Source organism: Delphinus delphis, chromosome 11 (genome assembly GCF_949987515.2).
Source record: "Delphinus delphis chromosome 11, mDelDel1.2, whole genome shotgun sequence".
Taxonomy (NCBI): domain Eukaryota; kingdom Metazoa; phylum Chordata; class Mammalia; order Artiodactyla; family Delphinidae; genus Delphinus; species Delphinus delphis.
This window is the reverse complement of record NC_082693.1, coordinates 27,260,155-27,279,123: the sequence shown is the minus strand read 5'-3', so window position 1 is coordinate 27,279,123 and position 18,969 is coordinate 27,260,155. Positions and strand designations below refer to the sequence as shown.

Here is an 18,969-nt window from a genome sequence, read left to right as displayed (position 1 = left end):
TGTATTTACCTCTATATTATTGTTCATTAACCCACAAGCATCAGCAAAGTCTGGATGTTTTGTGTTGATATAAGCCAATTCAATTGCCACTAAGTTATGGACCTAGAAAAAAATAAAATTAGGCTATATACAAAATATGCCAACCTAATTTTACTTAAGGAAACATATAAACTTATTAAACAGATAATTCTAAAAGACAGTACAGGAAACTGATGCCTAAATAAATACTTGATAATTATACTCCAACTGACAGAGTTTATACCAAATAACAATTTGCTCTATCTTTTGAATTATCTATATTTTAGCATCTAAGATTGCATTTCTGACACTGAAGTAGTTAGAAGTATTTGTTAGGGAAAAAAAAGTTATCTACCTGATGCATATCTAACTTCCAAGCAACTTGGCTATTAAAACCTTAGATCATCCACTATTCCATGTCAAAAGTTCAGGTTCAACAATAAGAAAACATTTCATAATCAGATGTAAGTTAAAGATTTTAACTTTATTTGGGTAAAGGATACATTTAACGACCTGAGATAATGATTGATTAGCCTTAATTATGAAGCACCTAGTTTAAATATATGTGGTTCAATTGGGACAATTGGGACAATAATCAAAAAGGAAAGTTGAAATTAATTTCTCTAGCGTTGTAGAGAGATTAAACTAACTCCTTCATTTGCACTGTCCTTACAAATCTTAGGTATCAGAACAGCACTAAAAGATCAAGAACCAGTGAAAATTATTTATTTAAATGAAATTCCAATGATTCTGATATCAGTAGGTAGAGTCTGAGATCAGGCTAACCATGTTCTTACTCATTTCAATCTGGTGGTTATGCTTGCTAGGGAAACAACTAAGCAGCAGCACTTACATTCTATACTTCCAAGGATGGTTTTGTACTCTTTAAGTAAATGTCCATTGGGGCTCACCATCCGGAGCCAAAGACCCAAATGCACTTTTAGAGACCAGAAAGGAAAAAAAGAAACCAGCCAACAATTAGAGGCATACGGACAATTTCAAGTGCTTATTCCATATTTCTGCCAATTTCAGGATTTTTATTTTTAAGGATAGCAACCATGATATTATGGTATTAGGTCATCAAACAAGGAAACTGTACAAATGGCCAAATTACCCTGATGTACATCAGAGTTAAAAAAAAAAGAGCTTGCTATATGAAGGCTCAGTTTACTGAGGCTAAAGATAAAACTAACTTTCCATTAAATCAGTGCTGCTATATAATAAAGCAAAACTACTCACAATCCTCAACAATAACTCCATTTTCAGGAAAATCTGTGGCTGCAGGCTAACAATGATTAAAATATGGAGAAAAATGCATTTTATACCAGAATTACTGAAGTTTCCTTTGAAATAAGACAAACTTGCTTCTTTTTCTTTTCAATACACTGGGAATCATTATGCCTAAATTCATAAAGCTGTACAAAATAACTTATTAATGGTGATTACAATGATTTATGAAATAATAGCTCACCATTTCATTTGTAACAGGCAACCGTTTACGAAGAAGACAAGTCACTACTTCAACTATGGCATCATGAAGTTTAGGGAACCGCAACAACTCCTACATGTGGTGGAAGAAACAGTCTGTTTTGTTTAAAGGAAAATTAAATAATCTCTGAAGTACTGAATCAGATTTGGACTGAATCAGATTTGGAAGCTACATTTAACTATACTATTTCAAATCACTTTTAGATAAGGGAACTACATTTTAACTTTTAGCCCATCTTCTATATTTCCTCCTTCCCCTTGAAACCACCACCTCATGTCTTTTACTACTTAATCTGAAACCTGTTACATTTCTCAATTACCTGTGTACTGTAATTGCTACAGTGCTGAATGATCCTTTGCATTTCTTCATGAACCAGTTCCACACAACGGAGGCTGGGCTCTTCCAGACGTTTGATTTGCCGTTTGACCAGCAACTCAAATGAAACTTCAGGCACAAACAAAGCAGGACGAGGACCCTAAAAAAATAAAACTATGAGCTCTTATTATAGCCACATATAATTTTGGTTCTTCCTTAAGTTTAAAATAAATCACGTTTTTGGTATTTTTCATAAAAAAGCACTTCGTAATTTCAAGAATGAGAGCAAAATAACAAAGTGTACAATTCATTAAAAAAAATAAGAGTTATATGGATTAAAAAATAATCTTTAACCTCATTTCAAAAAATTCTAAAAGTTAAGCATACTCACAGTTGCATTTCTAATGGCAGTCAAAATGTCAATAGTGTTAAGGCCACCTAGTGGGTCAACAGATTCTAAGGTTCGCCCAAAAGTCTCATGGAAAATATAACATATTCTAGCACCACCGCATCTGAAAGGCAATGAAGTATATGACTTCTAGTATTACTAAAAGGGAGGAAGCTACAAGTTAGAAGTCTCACTGTAAGCTTTAAGACTGTCTCAGATGAACAATCACACTTAGACCATTTCCATGTGTTCTCAAATCCATTATGAACCAGTTTCTCTAATTTTTTTAATGGGGAAAGGAGTCATTTCACAAAAGGCATTCACATATGCACATGCACACTAACTGTTCTTTCAGAAAACATCAGTTATCTAAGAACTACTAAACATTTTTCTCTGCCCTAGTTTTCTTCAACTAGACTATGAGCTCCTTAAAGATAAGAAACAATGTCTTATTTCTATTTATTCACAATCTGGAGATCAGCAAACTTTTTCTGTAAAAGGCCAGATAATAAATACTTTAGACTTTTCACAACTCTGTCACAACTCGCCAATTCTGCCATTGAGCACAAAAGCAACTACAGACAGTATGTAAACAAATAAGCACAGCTATGTTCCAATAAAACTTATGCCCACTAAAATTTGAATTTTATATAATTTTTGCATTACAAAATATTCTTCTTTGAATTTTTTTCAACCACTTAAAAGTGCAAAAGTCATTCTTAGTCAATGGGCTATATATAGTTTGCCTATCCCTGCTTTAAACAAATTAAATCTCTGGGCCTACATACTGGACACCTTGTGTTTCCTATCTTAATGACTAGAAACCCTGGTTATTATCTTTTATTTTTTTCATTCAAGTCTAGTTGAAAATTTACAAATACATTTATATCTCCCCAAATCATCCCATCTTCTCTGTTTTCACCATCACTATTCACTACTTTCTTACAGTGATCTAGGCAGAAGATACCAGCCTAACATTATGCTAAGTGAAATAAGCCAGACACAAACGGACAAATATTGTATGATTCTCCTTATATGAAATATCTAGAACAAGGAAATCCATAGACAGAAAGTAAGTCAGAGGTTACCATGGGCTGGGGGAAGAGGGGAACACAGAGATATTGCTTATTTGGATACAAAGTTTCTGTTGGGATAATAAAAAATTTTGTAAATAGATACTATTTGATGGTTGTACAATACTGTGAATATACTTAGTGCTACGTATTATACTTTAAAATAGTTAAAATTACCAATAACTGGTCTCTCTGCCTCCAACTTTTCCCTTCTCCAAATAGTTTCCATAATGACCAGAATATCTTTCTAAAATGGGTTACTCCTGTGACCAAAAGTGTTTTATTTTTTTATAGTAGGAAGTTCTTCAAATTCTGAAGATACTAGACTTTCCACAGTCTTGTTCTTAGACACCTTTCCTGCCTTACCTCCTGTTACATCCCATCATTGTATATGCCATTCTCCAAATTCGCCCTGCGTTAATCTTTTTTGTTCCAAAGCCTAAAATACCCTTCTACTTACTGCCTTCCCATATTCTATTCAGAACCCAACCCAAATGCATTCCTAACTATGGAGCTCTCCCAATCCTTGAAAGAAATGAAAGTGGTCTCTCTTCAATGTTCTAATAAGGTTTGATTAGGTAATTACAAAGATATTGCTTAATTAACTACTTATAAAACTGTCCATATGTTATATGCACTTTTCTGGTTATGTATTATATTTAATAAGAAGTATTTAATTAAAAATTATACTCCTTTTGCCACCTAATCAACCCTTGTGTTACCCTGACCTACCTTACCCACTGAACTCTTTAAAGGTTTATCTTAGTAATCTTTACTTCCCTTAATATGCATACATTTAAAACCATTCAGTAATTAGTTTGATAAATATTCTACAGTATTAACTCACATAGAAGGCTACCTGGGTCACACGAAAGTACATAGAACTTTATATACATACATACAAACACACAGACATGAAGTATGTGTATAATTGGAGAAATCTGAATAAGCTGTGTGGATTGCACCAATGTCCATTTTCTTGCTTTTTATTGTACTACAGATATGCAAGATGTCAACGCTGGGGGAGATGGGGTGAAAGGTGAATGGGACCTCCCTGTACATTTAGTTGCAACTTCCTATAAGTCTATAATTATTTTTCAAAATTAAAAGATTTTTTTAAAGGTGAGAGTTTAGAGAAATGGATATTCTTTTATATTGCTAGTAGTAAAACAATACAATCGGGGCTTCCCTGGTGGTGCAGTGGTTGAGAGTCTGCCTGCCGATGCAGGGGACACGGGTTCGTGCTCCGGTCTGGGAAGATCCCACATGCCGCGGAGCGGCTAGGCCCATGAGCCATGGCCGCTGGGCCTGCACGTCCGAAGCCTGTGCTCCGCAACGGGAGAGGCCACAACAGAGAGAGGCCCGCGTACCGCAAAAAAACACAAAAACAAAACAAAACAACAAAAAAAATACAATCGGGCTTCCCCGCGTAGTGCAGTCGTTAAGAATCCGCCTGCCAATGCAGGGGACACGGGTTCAAGCCCCGGTCCGGGAAGATCCCACATGCTGCGGAGCAACTAAGCCCATGCACCACAACTACTGAGCCTGCACTTTAGAGCTCGTGAGCCACAACTACTGAAGCCCACGCACCTAGAGCCCGTACTCTGCAACAAGAGAAGCCACGGCAATGAGAAGCCCACACACTGCAATGAAGAGAAGCCCCCGCTCGCCATAACTAGAGAAAGCCTGCACGCAGCAATGAAGACCCAACATAGCCAAAAATAAACAAATAAAATCAATAAATTTATTTTAAAAAATACAATCTACTAATAGTATAGCAATAATAAGAGACTTTGAGGATGTCATATACCCTTTCATCTAGTAATTCCACTTCTAGAAATTTAACCTAAGGGTTTACTTGGATACATGGCCCAAAGATAGTCCATCACAACATTGTTTATATTTGTGTATAACTGAAAGCAAACTATCAATAGTAGGGGACTGGTTGAACAAATAAGAGTGTATGTCTAAAAAGTAAAATACTATGTAAATCTTAAGACTGAGAGTACAAATATACAATTACTACTAGTTGTTTATGACATGTTGATTTAAAGAAATGATTCCATAGCATCTGATTTCTAAAGATGTGTATTACAGGCAGTTATATGTTTTATAGAAGCATAGAAAAATGTCTAGATTAATGCCAAAGTAACAGGGATTATTTCTTAATGATGTAATTAAAAGCAATTTTGTCCTTATGTTTTACTCTTCTTACTTATATGCATTTTTGTATTTTTTCATGAACAATTATATTGTGTGTATTAAAGAAACAACAAACATATTTTAATTATGAAAATTTTATAAATGCTTATCAATTAAAGTCTTGTTTTAAAGAAAGCCCTGAAACTTTTACCGTGCTTTACATAATTTATAAAGCATTTTACATACATATGAGACATTATCATTTCTACAAAATGATATTCCTGTTTTACAGATAATAAATTACAATCAGATAATCTCAGAGTTAAGTCACTGTAACTAAAGATCTTTATCTTTTATCTTTATCTAACCTATCAATCCAGGTAACCAAATCCATAGAGAAATTTCTTACTTACAGCTCTGAAGTTTCAATATATTTCGCAGTTCCTTCAATAGTATTACAATATTCTGTGGCAAATTTGGTAATAAGCTGGAGTAAAGTAGCACTTTTATCATCCACAGGTTCACCATAGCTATTTAGAAGAGACTGATATTGAGCAGCTAGAACATTTATTCTTGTTTTCAACTCTGGCAAGCAATCTCTGATGTGATGCATCAGTAGCCTAACAAAGGTGAGAAAGGAAGAATTTTAAAGTAATTGTGTATTTTGAAGACCCAGGCAGGTCAAATTTTAAAATGCAAATAATAGGGAAACCTGTCAATTTGCCCTGGTAGGAAATAATGCAATCTTAGACTAGAAGGTAAATATGTAGCCTGAAAAAAATGACATGAAGGAAACCATCTTAGTAAATGCTTTTTAAATGTGCCTTCAACCCATCAAATTGTAGCAACTGCTAGAGAATCAAATATAAATTTTAAAAAAATTTTTATATTATTGCAGTTACCTCAAAGAATGTAAGCTACTCAATCCAATTCCACCTACATTATTTTGGTTTCCGACTTATCTTTTACAATGGATACTCAGCATAGTGAAAATCAATCTTGTTAAGATACATATCCATCAGCCTTTAATTTATTTAGGGAATAAGCCAAAAGTAAAAGAAAATAGCTTTTACTTCAGTCATTTATAAATTATTTAGAAAGGCCTTCTAATCCCTCTACCATCAGTGCATACTCAGAATTCAAGGTGTATAGTTTACATTCTTTTTATGAATAGGAACAGAAGACATCCTAAATTAAGAATAGGTTATGTGAAAATTATAAATCTTAATTCAGTTCCTGAAATACAAAATGGAAATGAAGTCATCTGCCATCTAGTTCTATCATCAAAAGTAAAATGACTGTCAAGAATTTCATGATTAAGGTATTTTAAAATTCACTTGAGCATTCCTAGACTACACGATGATTTAATGCCAACCACCTCAATAAAAATAAATATCTACATTATAAGAACCTACTATACAAGAAACAAAAAGTGAAATTTTACAGACAAGGACACTATAAAAATGTAAGGAACTGATAATCAAAGGTCTCAGACACCTATTGGCAACCCAGAAACATCTCATTTTCCAAAAGGTAAAAAATGTTACCTGTTTAAAGTCCTGGCAAGATACTTTGTTCCATTTCTGTTGGCCAGAGATGGGTATTTCTTTTGAAGGAAAGCATATTCATCACGGATTGAATCAGTTACACTCTTCTTATTATTAATATCTAGCTGGCTCCTAAGGTTGAAAAATAACAAAACTGTTCAACTAAAGTCAACTGTGGTACTAAGTACTCTGGATAATGAGGATGATGATAATGATGATAATGATGATGGCACGAGGCACTGTCTATAATGCCTGACATGAATTGTTAATTCTCACAATCAGTCTATGCAATAGGTATTATCCCATTTTATAGCAAAGTAACTAAGGCCCAGGGAGATTAACTAACTTACCCAAAGTCACATATTAAGTAGTTCAGCCAAGATTCAAACTGTGTGACTTTTAAGTAAGCAATGCCTGAATAATTTAGGCCTCATTATTACCATTACATTATTACCATTACCATTAACTACAGTCAAAAGCAGTACTCTTAAGTAACAGGGATAAACAGGTGAAAATATATGTGTGTCTTAATCAACTGTATATTTTATCCATGGACAGGCAACTAAATTGAGTAGCCATCTACAAATACAACAAATAGTTTTATACCACCTGCTTGCATGAAAAGAGATAATAGGAATTTTTAAAAAAAAGAGTAGGGGTGAGGGAGAAGGACATGTGATTAGAAGCAGACAACTGTAAAGACATCACTTAGTAACATTTTCATTTTAAAAGGTCTGAGACCAAAGATGTTAGGAGCCATTTAAACCCACATTATATCTAGTTTGTAGATGAACTAGGAGTAGAACCCAGATCTCATGACAATTTCAGTGCTTCCTATTTTATAAAGGCTTTGGACTAAGATCTCCATTTGAATCTGGCTCTGCTTTCACCAGCCATGTGACTTTGGTAAATGTATAACAAGTTTTCTGATTATAAAACAGACCAATATACATATCTCACAGGGACGTTGTAAGGGTTCAAAGAGATACCCTTAAACATTTTTCACAGTAGAGCATCTAAAACTTAAGTAGACACTCAACTGTAGTTAGTTTCCTTTCCACAATTTTTTATTTCACCTACTTATAATTAGAATACGTTTAATAAAATTTCTCCAAGTCACTTCCTGGCAGTTATGTAGAATCACTAATGCTAGGGGTTAAATCGATCTATTAAAATACTACCACCCTAAGAACACTTGACTGGTGTAAACTAAATAATACATTTTTTTATCCAGTGCCCTCCTCATACATAATGTAATAGACAGGGACTTTTTAAGCCTAGCCATTAAATTTTCTTCCATTTTGTGGCACTGCTTACTTTAGAAACACTTTCTATTTAAAAATATCTACAGGAGGCTTTAGTGAATCTATTCCTTTACAGCAATGAATTCTTTAACAATACCAAGATTATAGTAAAAGGGGAAAAAGTAGGGACACTATCACATTTCAGACTGATTCAAAAAATTTAGATTTGCTTTGAAATGAGAATGCTGCAATTCTTATCCCATTCTTGATTGCTAACCTGTTAACTATTCCAATTATTCCCAGTTTGACTGGTATAACCCTTCCCATCAATACATCCATGGCATCAGTACCCGCATCCATGAGATCAAGTTTAGTGATTACAGCTAGGGTTCTGCGACCTGGTAAATGCAAAAAAGAAAAGAAATGACCCATTAAATTAAGCTATTAAGTATTAATAAAGGAAAATCCTAATCTATAATCCCACCTAACATTACCGTTGACATCATTTTGGTAATGTTTTTCTAACCTTTGCTTACAAATACTTTTTAAAAACTACTTTTAATCATCATGTTTAATTTAAAAAATTTTTCACATGTAATTTTTTATTAGCTCTTCGGGCTAACTTTTTTATTAGCATTTAAAAAATTTGTTTAAAATTCACTCATGCCTAGTGAGTGAATTTTTTTTTTTTTTTCTTCATTACAATTTATTCTTTCTTTCTGCCCACCCCTCGGCATCTCTTGCCACATAACCAGCCCACCCAACACTGTCTTGGGTTCAGGGCTGCTTCACAGAGGTACACAGTACCACTGGTTCCAATCACAGGGCATGGGATATGATGCAGACTGTGACTAATTTTCTGTATGACTTTGTTGGCTCCGTATGGTTATATACAGGGAAGCCGAGTTTGTCCAGAGCCTGGGTGTGGACAAACAACATATGGGAGACGAGACCCTGGCCCCGGTACTCAGGCAGGGTGACCCCCAACTGCACTTCTCCTGTCTAGTCCATCAGGGACCAGGACACAGGGGAACCCTCTGGCCCCAGCAGGCAGAAGGTGGGGAAGGCCCGGATACAGTGCTCAATGAATCGCTGGCTCCTCTCATTGCCACTAAAATGCCAGCATTTATTCACCATGGCAGCGTGGACAGGATCCAGGGATGAGAGTTTAAACATCTCTTGGTTAATGGCTTTTTTTCAGTTCTATGAGTTTTGACAAATGCAATGTCACCACTACCTCAAAACAAAACAGTTCCATTGCCCTCCAACCCCCACCAAAATTTCCTTGTACTATCCCATTCCTAGTTTTGTCTCTTCCAGAATGCTATATAAATGGAATCATATATATAGCCTTTTGAGTCTGGCTTCTTTCACTTGGCATAATGCTTGTGAGAGTCATCTATTTTGTTGAACGTATCAATAGTTCATTCCTTTTTATTGCTGAGTAGTATTCCACAGTATGGACACACTATAGTCTAGTTATTCATTCCCCATTTGAGAAACATCTGTGTTGTTCTCAGTTTTAGGAGATTAAGAATAAAGCTACTATAGATATTTGCATACAGGTTCTTTATATGAACATAGGTTTTCATTTAACATCGGTAAATAACCTAGGAGTGGAATTACAGATTTAACTGTTTAAGAAACTGAGAAACTTTTTCCCAAAGTGGCTATACCATTCCCACCAGCAATGTATGAGAGTTCCAGCTGCTCTGCATAATTTCCAATTTTACATATGGCATTTTTCAATTAGAAGCATTTTTGTATTTTGGTCCAAATCTATAAAATCATCCTTTTTAATGATTCCATATTCTATTATTATCTTATCATTCCTACTGTGGGCCATATATTGATTCTTATTTTTTATAAATAATACTGGATTGGATTATTGCCTTATACTATATTACTAGATTAAGATCACTAGCTCAAAAGTACGATTATATTTATGGCTCAAGGGTCAGTTTAAAATAGAATTAATGTATATAAAATGCCTAACAGTTTACTTTATATAATAAAAGTAAAATTTAGATAAACATTTTGATATAGTTTATCTTTTAATCTAAAATGAACATTAATTACTCATATAATAAAAGTTTCTTAAAAACTTGAAATAAAAAATTTTAAGAAATGACGCCGTTTATAGGAATTTTAATTAGCAGTCTTAGCATTAACATTTCCTACCAAATTTTTATTTTAAATTTTTATTCAAAGTAGGAAATAAGAAACATGACACTGCCCACAGACCCTCAATACTCAGATGAAAAAAAAATGGCTCCTGTATACAGCAAAGCATACATTTATTAGCAGCAATAATAACTTACAGTCTGGCATCTTATATAAGATGCACACTGCAGCATTAGTCAGGTATCATATACTGACTCACAGCATGAACTATATTTCGAAGAATCCCCTCTGCCTTGAACGTCTGCAGAATGTAGATACCATAATTACCTACTATACTATAATAGTCTACAATGATTATCTACCATGACAGTTATTCTTAGAAATCAGCCATTCAAAAACCTAAATCATTTTATTTATACAAAACAAACTTTTTGCGAAGCCATCTTCTTATTTTAAAATCATTAGGTAATCATTACAAATATGGACATCATGTGAAGTATTTTTGCCTAGCCTGTACAGCAATTTATCCATTTCCACCAAAATTTCTAGTTGATAATATAAGTAAAATAGAAAAGCATTATTTTTAAAATAGCTAGAGATATTCTTTTTAAAAATAAAAACTCCTCTCGAGGGTAGATTTACCATGTTAACCAAGTATCTCATTAAAAATTAACATCTGTCCTTACCATCTGGATCTACCTCCCTTGAAATTTTAAGTGCCTCTGATGTTGCCATATCCGTATTGGCAGCAGTGACAGCGAGGATAATGGAATTTGGATTACTGATGAACCGAAGAATGAGCTCTCTGATTTGAAGTTCAATATCCTTAGGTTGATCACCTACAGGCACCTGGACCAAAAAGAGATGATCAAGGAACTAGTAATAAAAATCAACTCTGCTTTTTTTTTTCCTCCATTTAATCCAAAGAATATAGGTATTACTCCATTTACAGATAATTAAAATGAAATTATATACTACAGTATATATGAATTTGGTAATATGTAAAAGTCTCAAAATGTAATCTTGCAAATATCAAAAGTCTACCATGTTAAGGATTGGTCAATATTAATTGCCTAGAGACAAATTCATTCATTCACTCAATTAGCAAGTATTTATTGGCAACCTCTATTTCAGGCACTGTTCTGCATACCAGATTATATCACAGTAGTGAATAAGAGAAAGACCAAAATTCCTGCCTTCACTGAGCTTTAGTGATGAGAAGCAGATAATAAACTCATATATACATAGTATCTAGGTGGTGGTAGGGCTATGGAAAAAATAAAGGCGAACAGGAGGCTAAGGAATACTTAGTTATAGCTTATACTTTTAGGGACTTCCCTGGTGGTCCAGTGGCTAAGACTCTGCGCTTCCAATGCAGGAGACCCAGATTTGATCCCTGGTCAGGGAACTAGATCCCACAGGCCGCAACTAGCAGATCCTGCATGCCACAACTAAGACCCGATGCAGCCAAATAAATAAATATTAAAGAAAAAAAAGCTTATACTTTTAAATCATTATTTTAAACGGGATTATGCTTTTAAATTGAGTAATTAGGGGAGACCTCACCCAGATAATGACATTTGAGAGAATGACCACAAACTGAAAGAGATAAGGGAGAGGTACAAGAAGATACCTGGGGGAAGAACATTCCAGTAAAGTGAACAAAATAGCAGAAGGCTGGAGCAGAAGGAGCTAGAAGAGTAATAGAGACAGATCAAGTAGATACTTTAGATCTCTTTAAGAACTTAAGCTTTTACTCTGAGTGAAGTGGGAAGCCACTACAAAGATTCTGAGCCAAGGAATGACACAATCTAATTTTCACTTTAATAATATCACTCTGGCTGCTTAGTTAATAAATTATGAGGAAGACCTCTTAGGAGACTATGGTGGTAATCCAGCTGAGATGATAGTGGCTAGCTCAGGATGGTAGCTATGCGTTTGTAAGACGTGACAGAGTTCCAGATATACAGGCACACCTTGTTTTATTGCACTTTGCAGATATTGCATTTTTTACAAATTGAAGGTTCGTGCCAACCCTGTGAGAAGGAAGTCTATTGGCACTAATTTTTCCAAGAGCATTTGCTCGCTCTGTGTCTCTATATCACATTTTAATAATTCTTGAAATATTTCAAACCCTCCACCAGCAGAAAGATGACATACGACTCACTGAACATTCAGATAATGGTTAGCATTTTTCAGCAATAAAGTATTTTTAATTAAGGTATGTACATCGCTTTTTTACATAGTGCTATTACACGCCTAACAGACCAAAGTACAGTTGACCCTTGAAAAACAGTGTTGGGGCACTGACCCCCTCAGGTAGTCGAAAATATGCTTTTGACTTCCCCAAAATTTAACTACAAATAGCCTCCTGTTGAGTGGAAGCCTTACCAACAACAGGCAATTAACACATATTTTATATGTTATATGTATTATATACTGTATTCTTACAATAAGTAAGCTAAAGAAAATGTTAATAAGAAAATCGTAAGGAAGAGAAAATACATTTACAATACTGTATTTATCGATATTTTATGTCATCCGTTTACAAGATAAATCTTCTGTCAGTACCAACATCAATAGTCTTATATGATAACAAAACACTGTAGATGTTATTACTGACACTAGATATCAAAAATGAAAAGATAACGTAAAAAAGAAATTCATATTTATTTACATATATAACAATTCACACATTGATAACAAAGAAGCAGCAATACGATTGCTTTATGGTAGCCTAGTGTAATCGATATGATTGCTTCACAGTAGCCTAGCCTATACACTAACGAGTGAATCGTTATAAAATTTTTATAGCATACAGTGTTAAAGTCATATTCATAATACAGTATGGAAACCACTTATCTGTGATGACAGGCTGATACACAGTTTCTCCAATTACAAAAGAAAGGCATACTGCATGGTAATATAATTCTTTGAAAGCAAAGTTATAAAACAGTAAGAAAACACATTATTAATTTTACATTAAATATCATTCACCTTATACCTATATAAAGACAGGCTATCCATTTCAATACAAGTCTTGTACATGGTGTTCTACATAATGAGTACTTAGGCAATGATGACAAAAGACACGAAAACATCTCACACAGTTCTTTTTTAATTTTTTTTAAAGGAACTAATTTTTTTTTTTAATTTATTTATTTTGGGCTGCATTGGGTCTTTGTTGCTTCACGCGGGCTTTCTCTAGTTGTGGCGAGCAGGGACTACTCTGCGTTGCCGTGCACAGGCTTCTCATTGCGGTCGCTTCTCTTGTTGCGGAGCATGGGCTCTAGGCACACAGGCTTCAGTAGTTGTGGCACGCAGGCTCAGTAGTTGTGGCTCGCAGGCTCTAGAGTGCAGTCTCAGTAGTTGTGGCGCATGGGCTTAGTTGCTCCACGGCATGTGGGATTTTCCCGGACCAGGGCTCGAACCCATGTCCCCTGCATTGGCAGGTGGATTCTTAACTACTGCGCCACCAGGGAAGCCCTCTTATACAGTTCTTGCCATACAGTTACTAGATTTCACAAGAAGACACACACATATACAACAGAACTCTATGGCATGATGATTATTTGCTATTCAATAAGTGGAAGTGGATCATCCTCATCGTTGTTCATGTGAAGTAGATGGAAGAAGAGGCGGATCTGGTCTTGCTGTGTCAGGAGTGATAGAGGCAGAAAAAGTGGAGGAGGCAGAAGGGAAGGCAGGAGAGGCAGGCACACTCAGTGTAGCTTGACAGAAATACATCATGATTTCTGTCTGACTCTTGTTTTTTCACTCTAAAAATGTTTCTATATGGTGCCAATCCTTCTTCCACCAAGTCAAAATCAGTCTTGAATAATTGGAACTCTTTGACAGATCGTGTAATGTCAATTTGTTTTCGGGCACTGCTTCTTTTACATCTTCTTCCTCATCATCTGGCACTGTTTCAGAAGTACTCATTTCCATCAAGTCATCTTCTGTTAATTCCTCCCATGCACTGTCTACTTTAGCTCTTGAATTTCTACAAGATTCATATCTTGAAACCCTTCACCCACCCACCCACTTTTTTTTGGACATGTCCACAGTCTCTTTCATGATTTCCTTGATTGGCTCTGTCATAAATCCTGAAGTCTTACACAACATCTGGACACAGCTTTCTCCAGCAGGAATTTATTATTTCAGACTTAATGCCTTTCATGGCTTTTTCAATAACAACATCTTCAATAGTGTAATCCTCCCAGACTTTCATGATGTTCTCTCTAACAGGGTTCTCCTCCGTAGTACTGACAATCATTTCCATAGAGTTCCATGTGTAATAAGCCTTAAAGGTCCATATGACCCCCTGATTTAGAGGGTGAATAAGGGACATTGGGTTTAGAGACAAGTAGACCACTTCAACACCTGTGGCCAGGGGCACTGTCTAATACCAAAAGAACTTTAAAAGGCAGTCCCTTACTGGAAAGGTACTTCCTGCTTCAGGGACAAAGCATTGATGGAACCAGTCCAGGAAAAGGGTTCTCTTTGTCCAGGCCTTCTTTTGGGGCAACCAAAAGACTGACAGCTGACTCTTTTGCCTTCAAGGCTTGGGGGTTAGCAGCTTAATAGATAAGGGAAGTCCTGATCATGAACCCAACTGCATTTGCACAAAACGGTAGAGCTGGCCTATCCCTTCCTTCCTTACATCCTTGTGCCTGCTTCTCTTCCTTACTAATAAATGTCCTTTGTGGCATTTTTTTCCAGAATAGGGCACTTTCATCTGCATTAAAAACCTGTTCAGGCAGATATCCTTTCTCCTTAATGATTTTCTTAATAGCATCTGAGAACTTGTCTGCTGCCTCCTGTTACCTTGATATTTTTTAAGCCAAACCTCTTTCTGAAATTATCAAACTATCCTTTGTTGGCAATAAATTATACAGCTTTAGATCCTTCACCTTCCTTTTGCTTTAAGTTGTCATATGTTGACTTTGCTTTTTCTCAAATAACGTTATAGTCTATAGGTATGCCTTTCCTACAGCAATCCAGCACACACATAAAAGTTGAAATTTCAATACAAGATATAAAGGCATTGCACATAAAGTGCAAGGTTTTCATGCCTTCTGGCATAGCTGCAGCACTGCCTTCATGAATTTCCTTTTCTTTTTTTTTACAATGGTTCTTAAGTTGGATTCATTTATCTTGAAATGGTGGGCAACTGCAGACCTCAATCTACAGTGCATATCAAGCAATTCAACTTTTTCTTGTAACATCATGACTTTTCACTGCTTCTTGGGAGCACTTCCAGCATCACTAGTGGCACTTCATATGGGTCTCATGGTGTTAATTCAAGGTTTACGGTATTACACTAAACATGATGAAAAATATGCAAGAACCACAGAGATCACCTTTTACCATGATTTACTGGAGAGATGAACTGCTCAAGCAGAGATGATTAGCATCACACGGCATTTTAACAGGCTATTCACAATACTTGAGCTCAGCACAACAGCAACAGAAGGTGGCTATGAAATTATTACAGTAGTACAGTATGTACTACAGTTCATCTTACGCAGTTATGATTAAATACTGCATCTTTACATTTGTTTACATTTCTTTCTGCTTCAAACGGCACCATGTACAGTCTGTGTGTGCATAGGTTTTGATAAATTTTAACTTTTTATAATAGATTTGTAAGTTAATTTTTATTAATTTTTTCAGTATTTCTAGGCTATGCAGTTGTCTGCAAGTTTTTTCAAATTGTCACAAATCTCCAGAAGAATTTTCCAATATATTTATTGAAAAAAATCCACATATAAGTGGACCCATGCAGTTCAAACCCTTGTTCAAGGGTTGACTGTATAGTGTAAACATAACTTTTATATGCACTGGATAAACAAAAAATTTGTGTGATTTGCTTTATTGCGATATTCACTTCATTGCAATATTCACTTTATTGTCGTGGTCTGGAACCAAACCTGCAATATCTCCAAGGTATGCCTGTATTTTAAAGGTAAGGAGAGCTAGAGGATTTGCTGACAGAGAAAGTAGGGTGTAGGATAAGAAGTATCAAGGATGACTACAAACTTTTTGGCTAAGCAACTGGCAGAACAGAGTTGCCATTTACTAAGATGGAGGAGACTGTAGAAAGATCAAGTCAGGTTGAGGGACAGATCAGGCATTTGGTATTAGACACATCAAGTTTGAAATGCCTATTAGACATCTGAAGTGTGTATGTCAAGTAGACAGTGGATATACAAGATGAATATACAAGTCTGGAGATATTTGAGTGTTGTCAGCATACAGACACTCATATTTAAAGTCATAAGACTGGATAAAATCATCAAGAGGTTAGGTGTACCCCTTTGACAAGAGGTCCAAAAACTTAGCTTTGGGGCACTCACTGTTTAGACACTGGGAAGACAAGAAACCAGCAAAAGAGACTGAGAAGGAGTGACCAGTAAGATCAGAAATAATCCTCTAGAGTGTGGTATCCTGGAAGCAGAGTAAAGAAAGTGTTTCAAGGAGAAAGAAGGGCTCAACTATGTCAAATGCTGCTAATAGATCAAGGTAGTTGCAAAAAAAAAGCTGATTAATCTATATGAGGTTAAGGAAAAACTACATTTGTTCAAGTGAAAACAAACATGACCATACCCACAATGAGTAACAACTATTCTTTACCTTAGTCATTCCTGGCAAATCCACAAGTGTCAGATTGACAACATTGGGTGAAAAAATCTTAAGATGAATTGGTTCAGGGCTTACTCCCTAAAAATAAGTTTTAAAATATCATATTAAAATCACATTAAAACTTCAATGAATAAAAATGCTAAAGTAAACCTCATTTTAAGTATTATACATTAGATGCTTTTAAATATTAAATAAACCATGATTTCTAAAACATTTCAACAATCAAAACCCGATGAAACATATAGGAAATAAGGCAGCTAGCCATAGGTTATAATCCCATCCAACCTTATACTATTAATATACATAATTTATTTCCCCTATATTATTTCACATTCTTTTCTCTGGATTCTCAGCAGATAACGTTTCTTAAATATGTTTAATAGACTTAGTGCTGAACAAAAGAATAATGTATCACTATCCAAATTTATGAAGTTCTTGAGTTCAGGGAGTGAGACATAGGTAACAAGTTATCCAAATCAGGGAAGTATGGCGGCAGCAGCAGTAACTAAAAGGTAACCTGCCCAGAGACCAATAATAAACAAAGCTTAGTCAATCACTAAAACAGAGACAAATATCCTGAATAGGCATAAAGAAATTAACATGGCTCCAAAAATGCCTTTTTGTCAGGAAAAACCTCTCCAGCACAGCATCCGGCAGATAAAAGGACTCAATAAGTATTTTTTAATATTAATACTTAGCTAAGGCCCACTTGTGGGATTAAACGTACCCATACAAGAATGTAGGTAACAACAAAAGAGAAGGGAATAGAAAAGTAATAAGAATAAAGAAAGAAGAGAGAGAAAACAGAAGCATTTAAGGGAGTCAGTGATAGTGCCTCATGTCAAAATTAATCGTATCTTAGACACCTAATTTAATTTAAATTCTCAGAATCTGAGAAGACAATTCAGCTGTTAACATTACTTTTCATTTTCATTGAAAAAAAACCCCTTAATTTCCCGTTTGCTTTCATAAGTAAATCTAGCCTTACTCAGGTAAGAAAAAGAGCTCTTCAAAATACATGGATCTTGTAAGTTATATATTGCTTCTTAAATTAGAATACAGTCAATCCAGCAGAAAAAGATAACACTGTAGGAAGTATTAAATTAAAAAGTTACATAATAAAGTGATATATAAATCTCAAGATCAAGAATAAACACCTAAATGAAATATCTGATAGCATATAAAAACTCTAAGAAACAAAAGGTATTAAATAAAGTTTTTATATATTTGGGAAAATACTCCATTAGTTTCAAAGACCAGAATACTCTTGATGATATATTTATCAATGGGTATAATTTCCAGCTCTAAAGAGATGCCTACCTTATTATTTCCTGAAATCCTTTCTGTTTCATTTTCAATTTCTTGTCGAATTTCATCAAAATCTGTGTAAAGCTAAAAATTATTGAAACAAAAAACACGGTATTCAAAATAAGATTAAAAGTTCTTAAGCAGGGTTTGATAAATTTCAAGGATGTCTATGGATCTGCTTCAGAGAATTAGTAAACAAACTCTAATATACACATATATTTTTTCTGAGCCAAACAGTCATAGTTTATATCAGTTTTTCAAAGCTGCCTGAGCCCACAACAGTTAAGAGTCTCAGAGAGAACAGGGCTCAACTTAAATGTTTTCCAAATAAACTACTATGGTTAGAAATGTTAAGATTTATTTTATAAGGAACAGCTGCTTCAAGATAACAATGCTACATTGCCAATCATAAGAAACTAAATTATCAACTACTTGTACCCCCAAAAAATGTTTTCAACATGTTACTTCTTCACCATATTCTTCTACAATTACCTTATTTTTGGTGTGAAGAAATTTACCCCATTCTTCTGCTTCAACCCCTGGAAAAAGAAAAACTCCATTTATTGGAAACTATGGAAATTACTTTTTATCTTTATTTAGGAATTCAAAAAGGCAGTACAATATTATTTTTTCCTATTTTGCCATTAACTACAAGTTAACGTATATTTTAAGATCT

The 18,969-nt window shown here is 34.9% G+C and overlaps 1 protein-coding gene across 4 annotated transcripts in view; it reads right to left on the bottom strand.

Moving 5' to 3' along the window:
• The window catches only part of DNM1L (dynamin 1 like), a 63,232-nt gene that overhangs the window by 9,074 nt on the left and 35,189 nt on the right, over positions 1-18,969 (bottom strand). For all 4 annotated transcript variants that reach the window (XM_060024569.1, XM_060024568.1, XM_060024570.1 and 1 more), the window contains exons 3-13: positions 18,786-18,832; positions 18,306-18,377; positions 16,977-17,063; positions 11,027-11,189; positions 8,494-8,614; positions 6,973-7,104; positions 5,839-6,045; positions 2,214-2,334; positions 1,827-1,982; positions 1,490-1,579; positions 10-102 (exon numbers count right to left, since the gene is read on the bottom strand). In XM_060024569.1, coding sequence (XP_059880552.1) covers positions 10-102; positions 1,490-1,579; positions 1,827-1,982; positions 2,214-2,334; positions 5,839-6,045; positions 6,973-7,104; positions 8,494-8,614; positions 11,027-11,189; positions 16,977-17,063; positions 18,306-18,377; positions 18,786-18,832 — 1,289 coding nt within the window. The remainder of the gene's footprint in view (positions 1-9; positions 103-1,489; positions 1,580-1,826; positions 1,983-2,213; positions 2,335-5,838; positions 6,046-6,972; positions 7,105-8,493; positions 8,615-11,026; positions 11,190-16,976; positions 17,064-18,305; positions 18,378-18,785; positions 18,833-18,969) is intronic.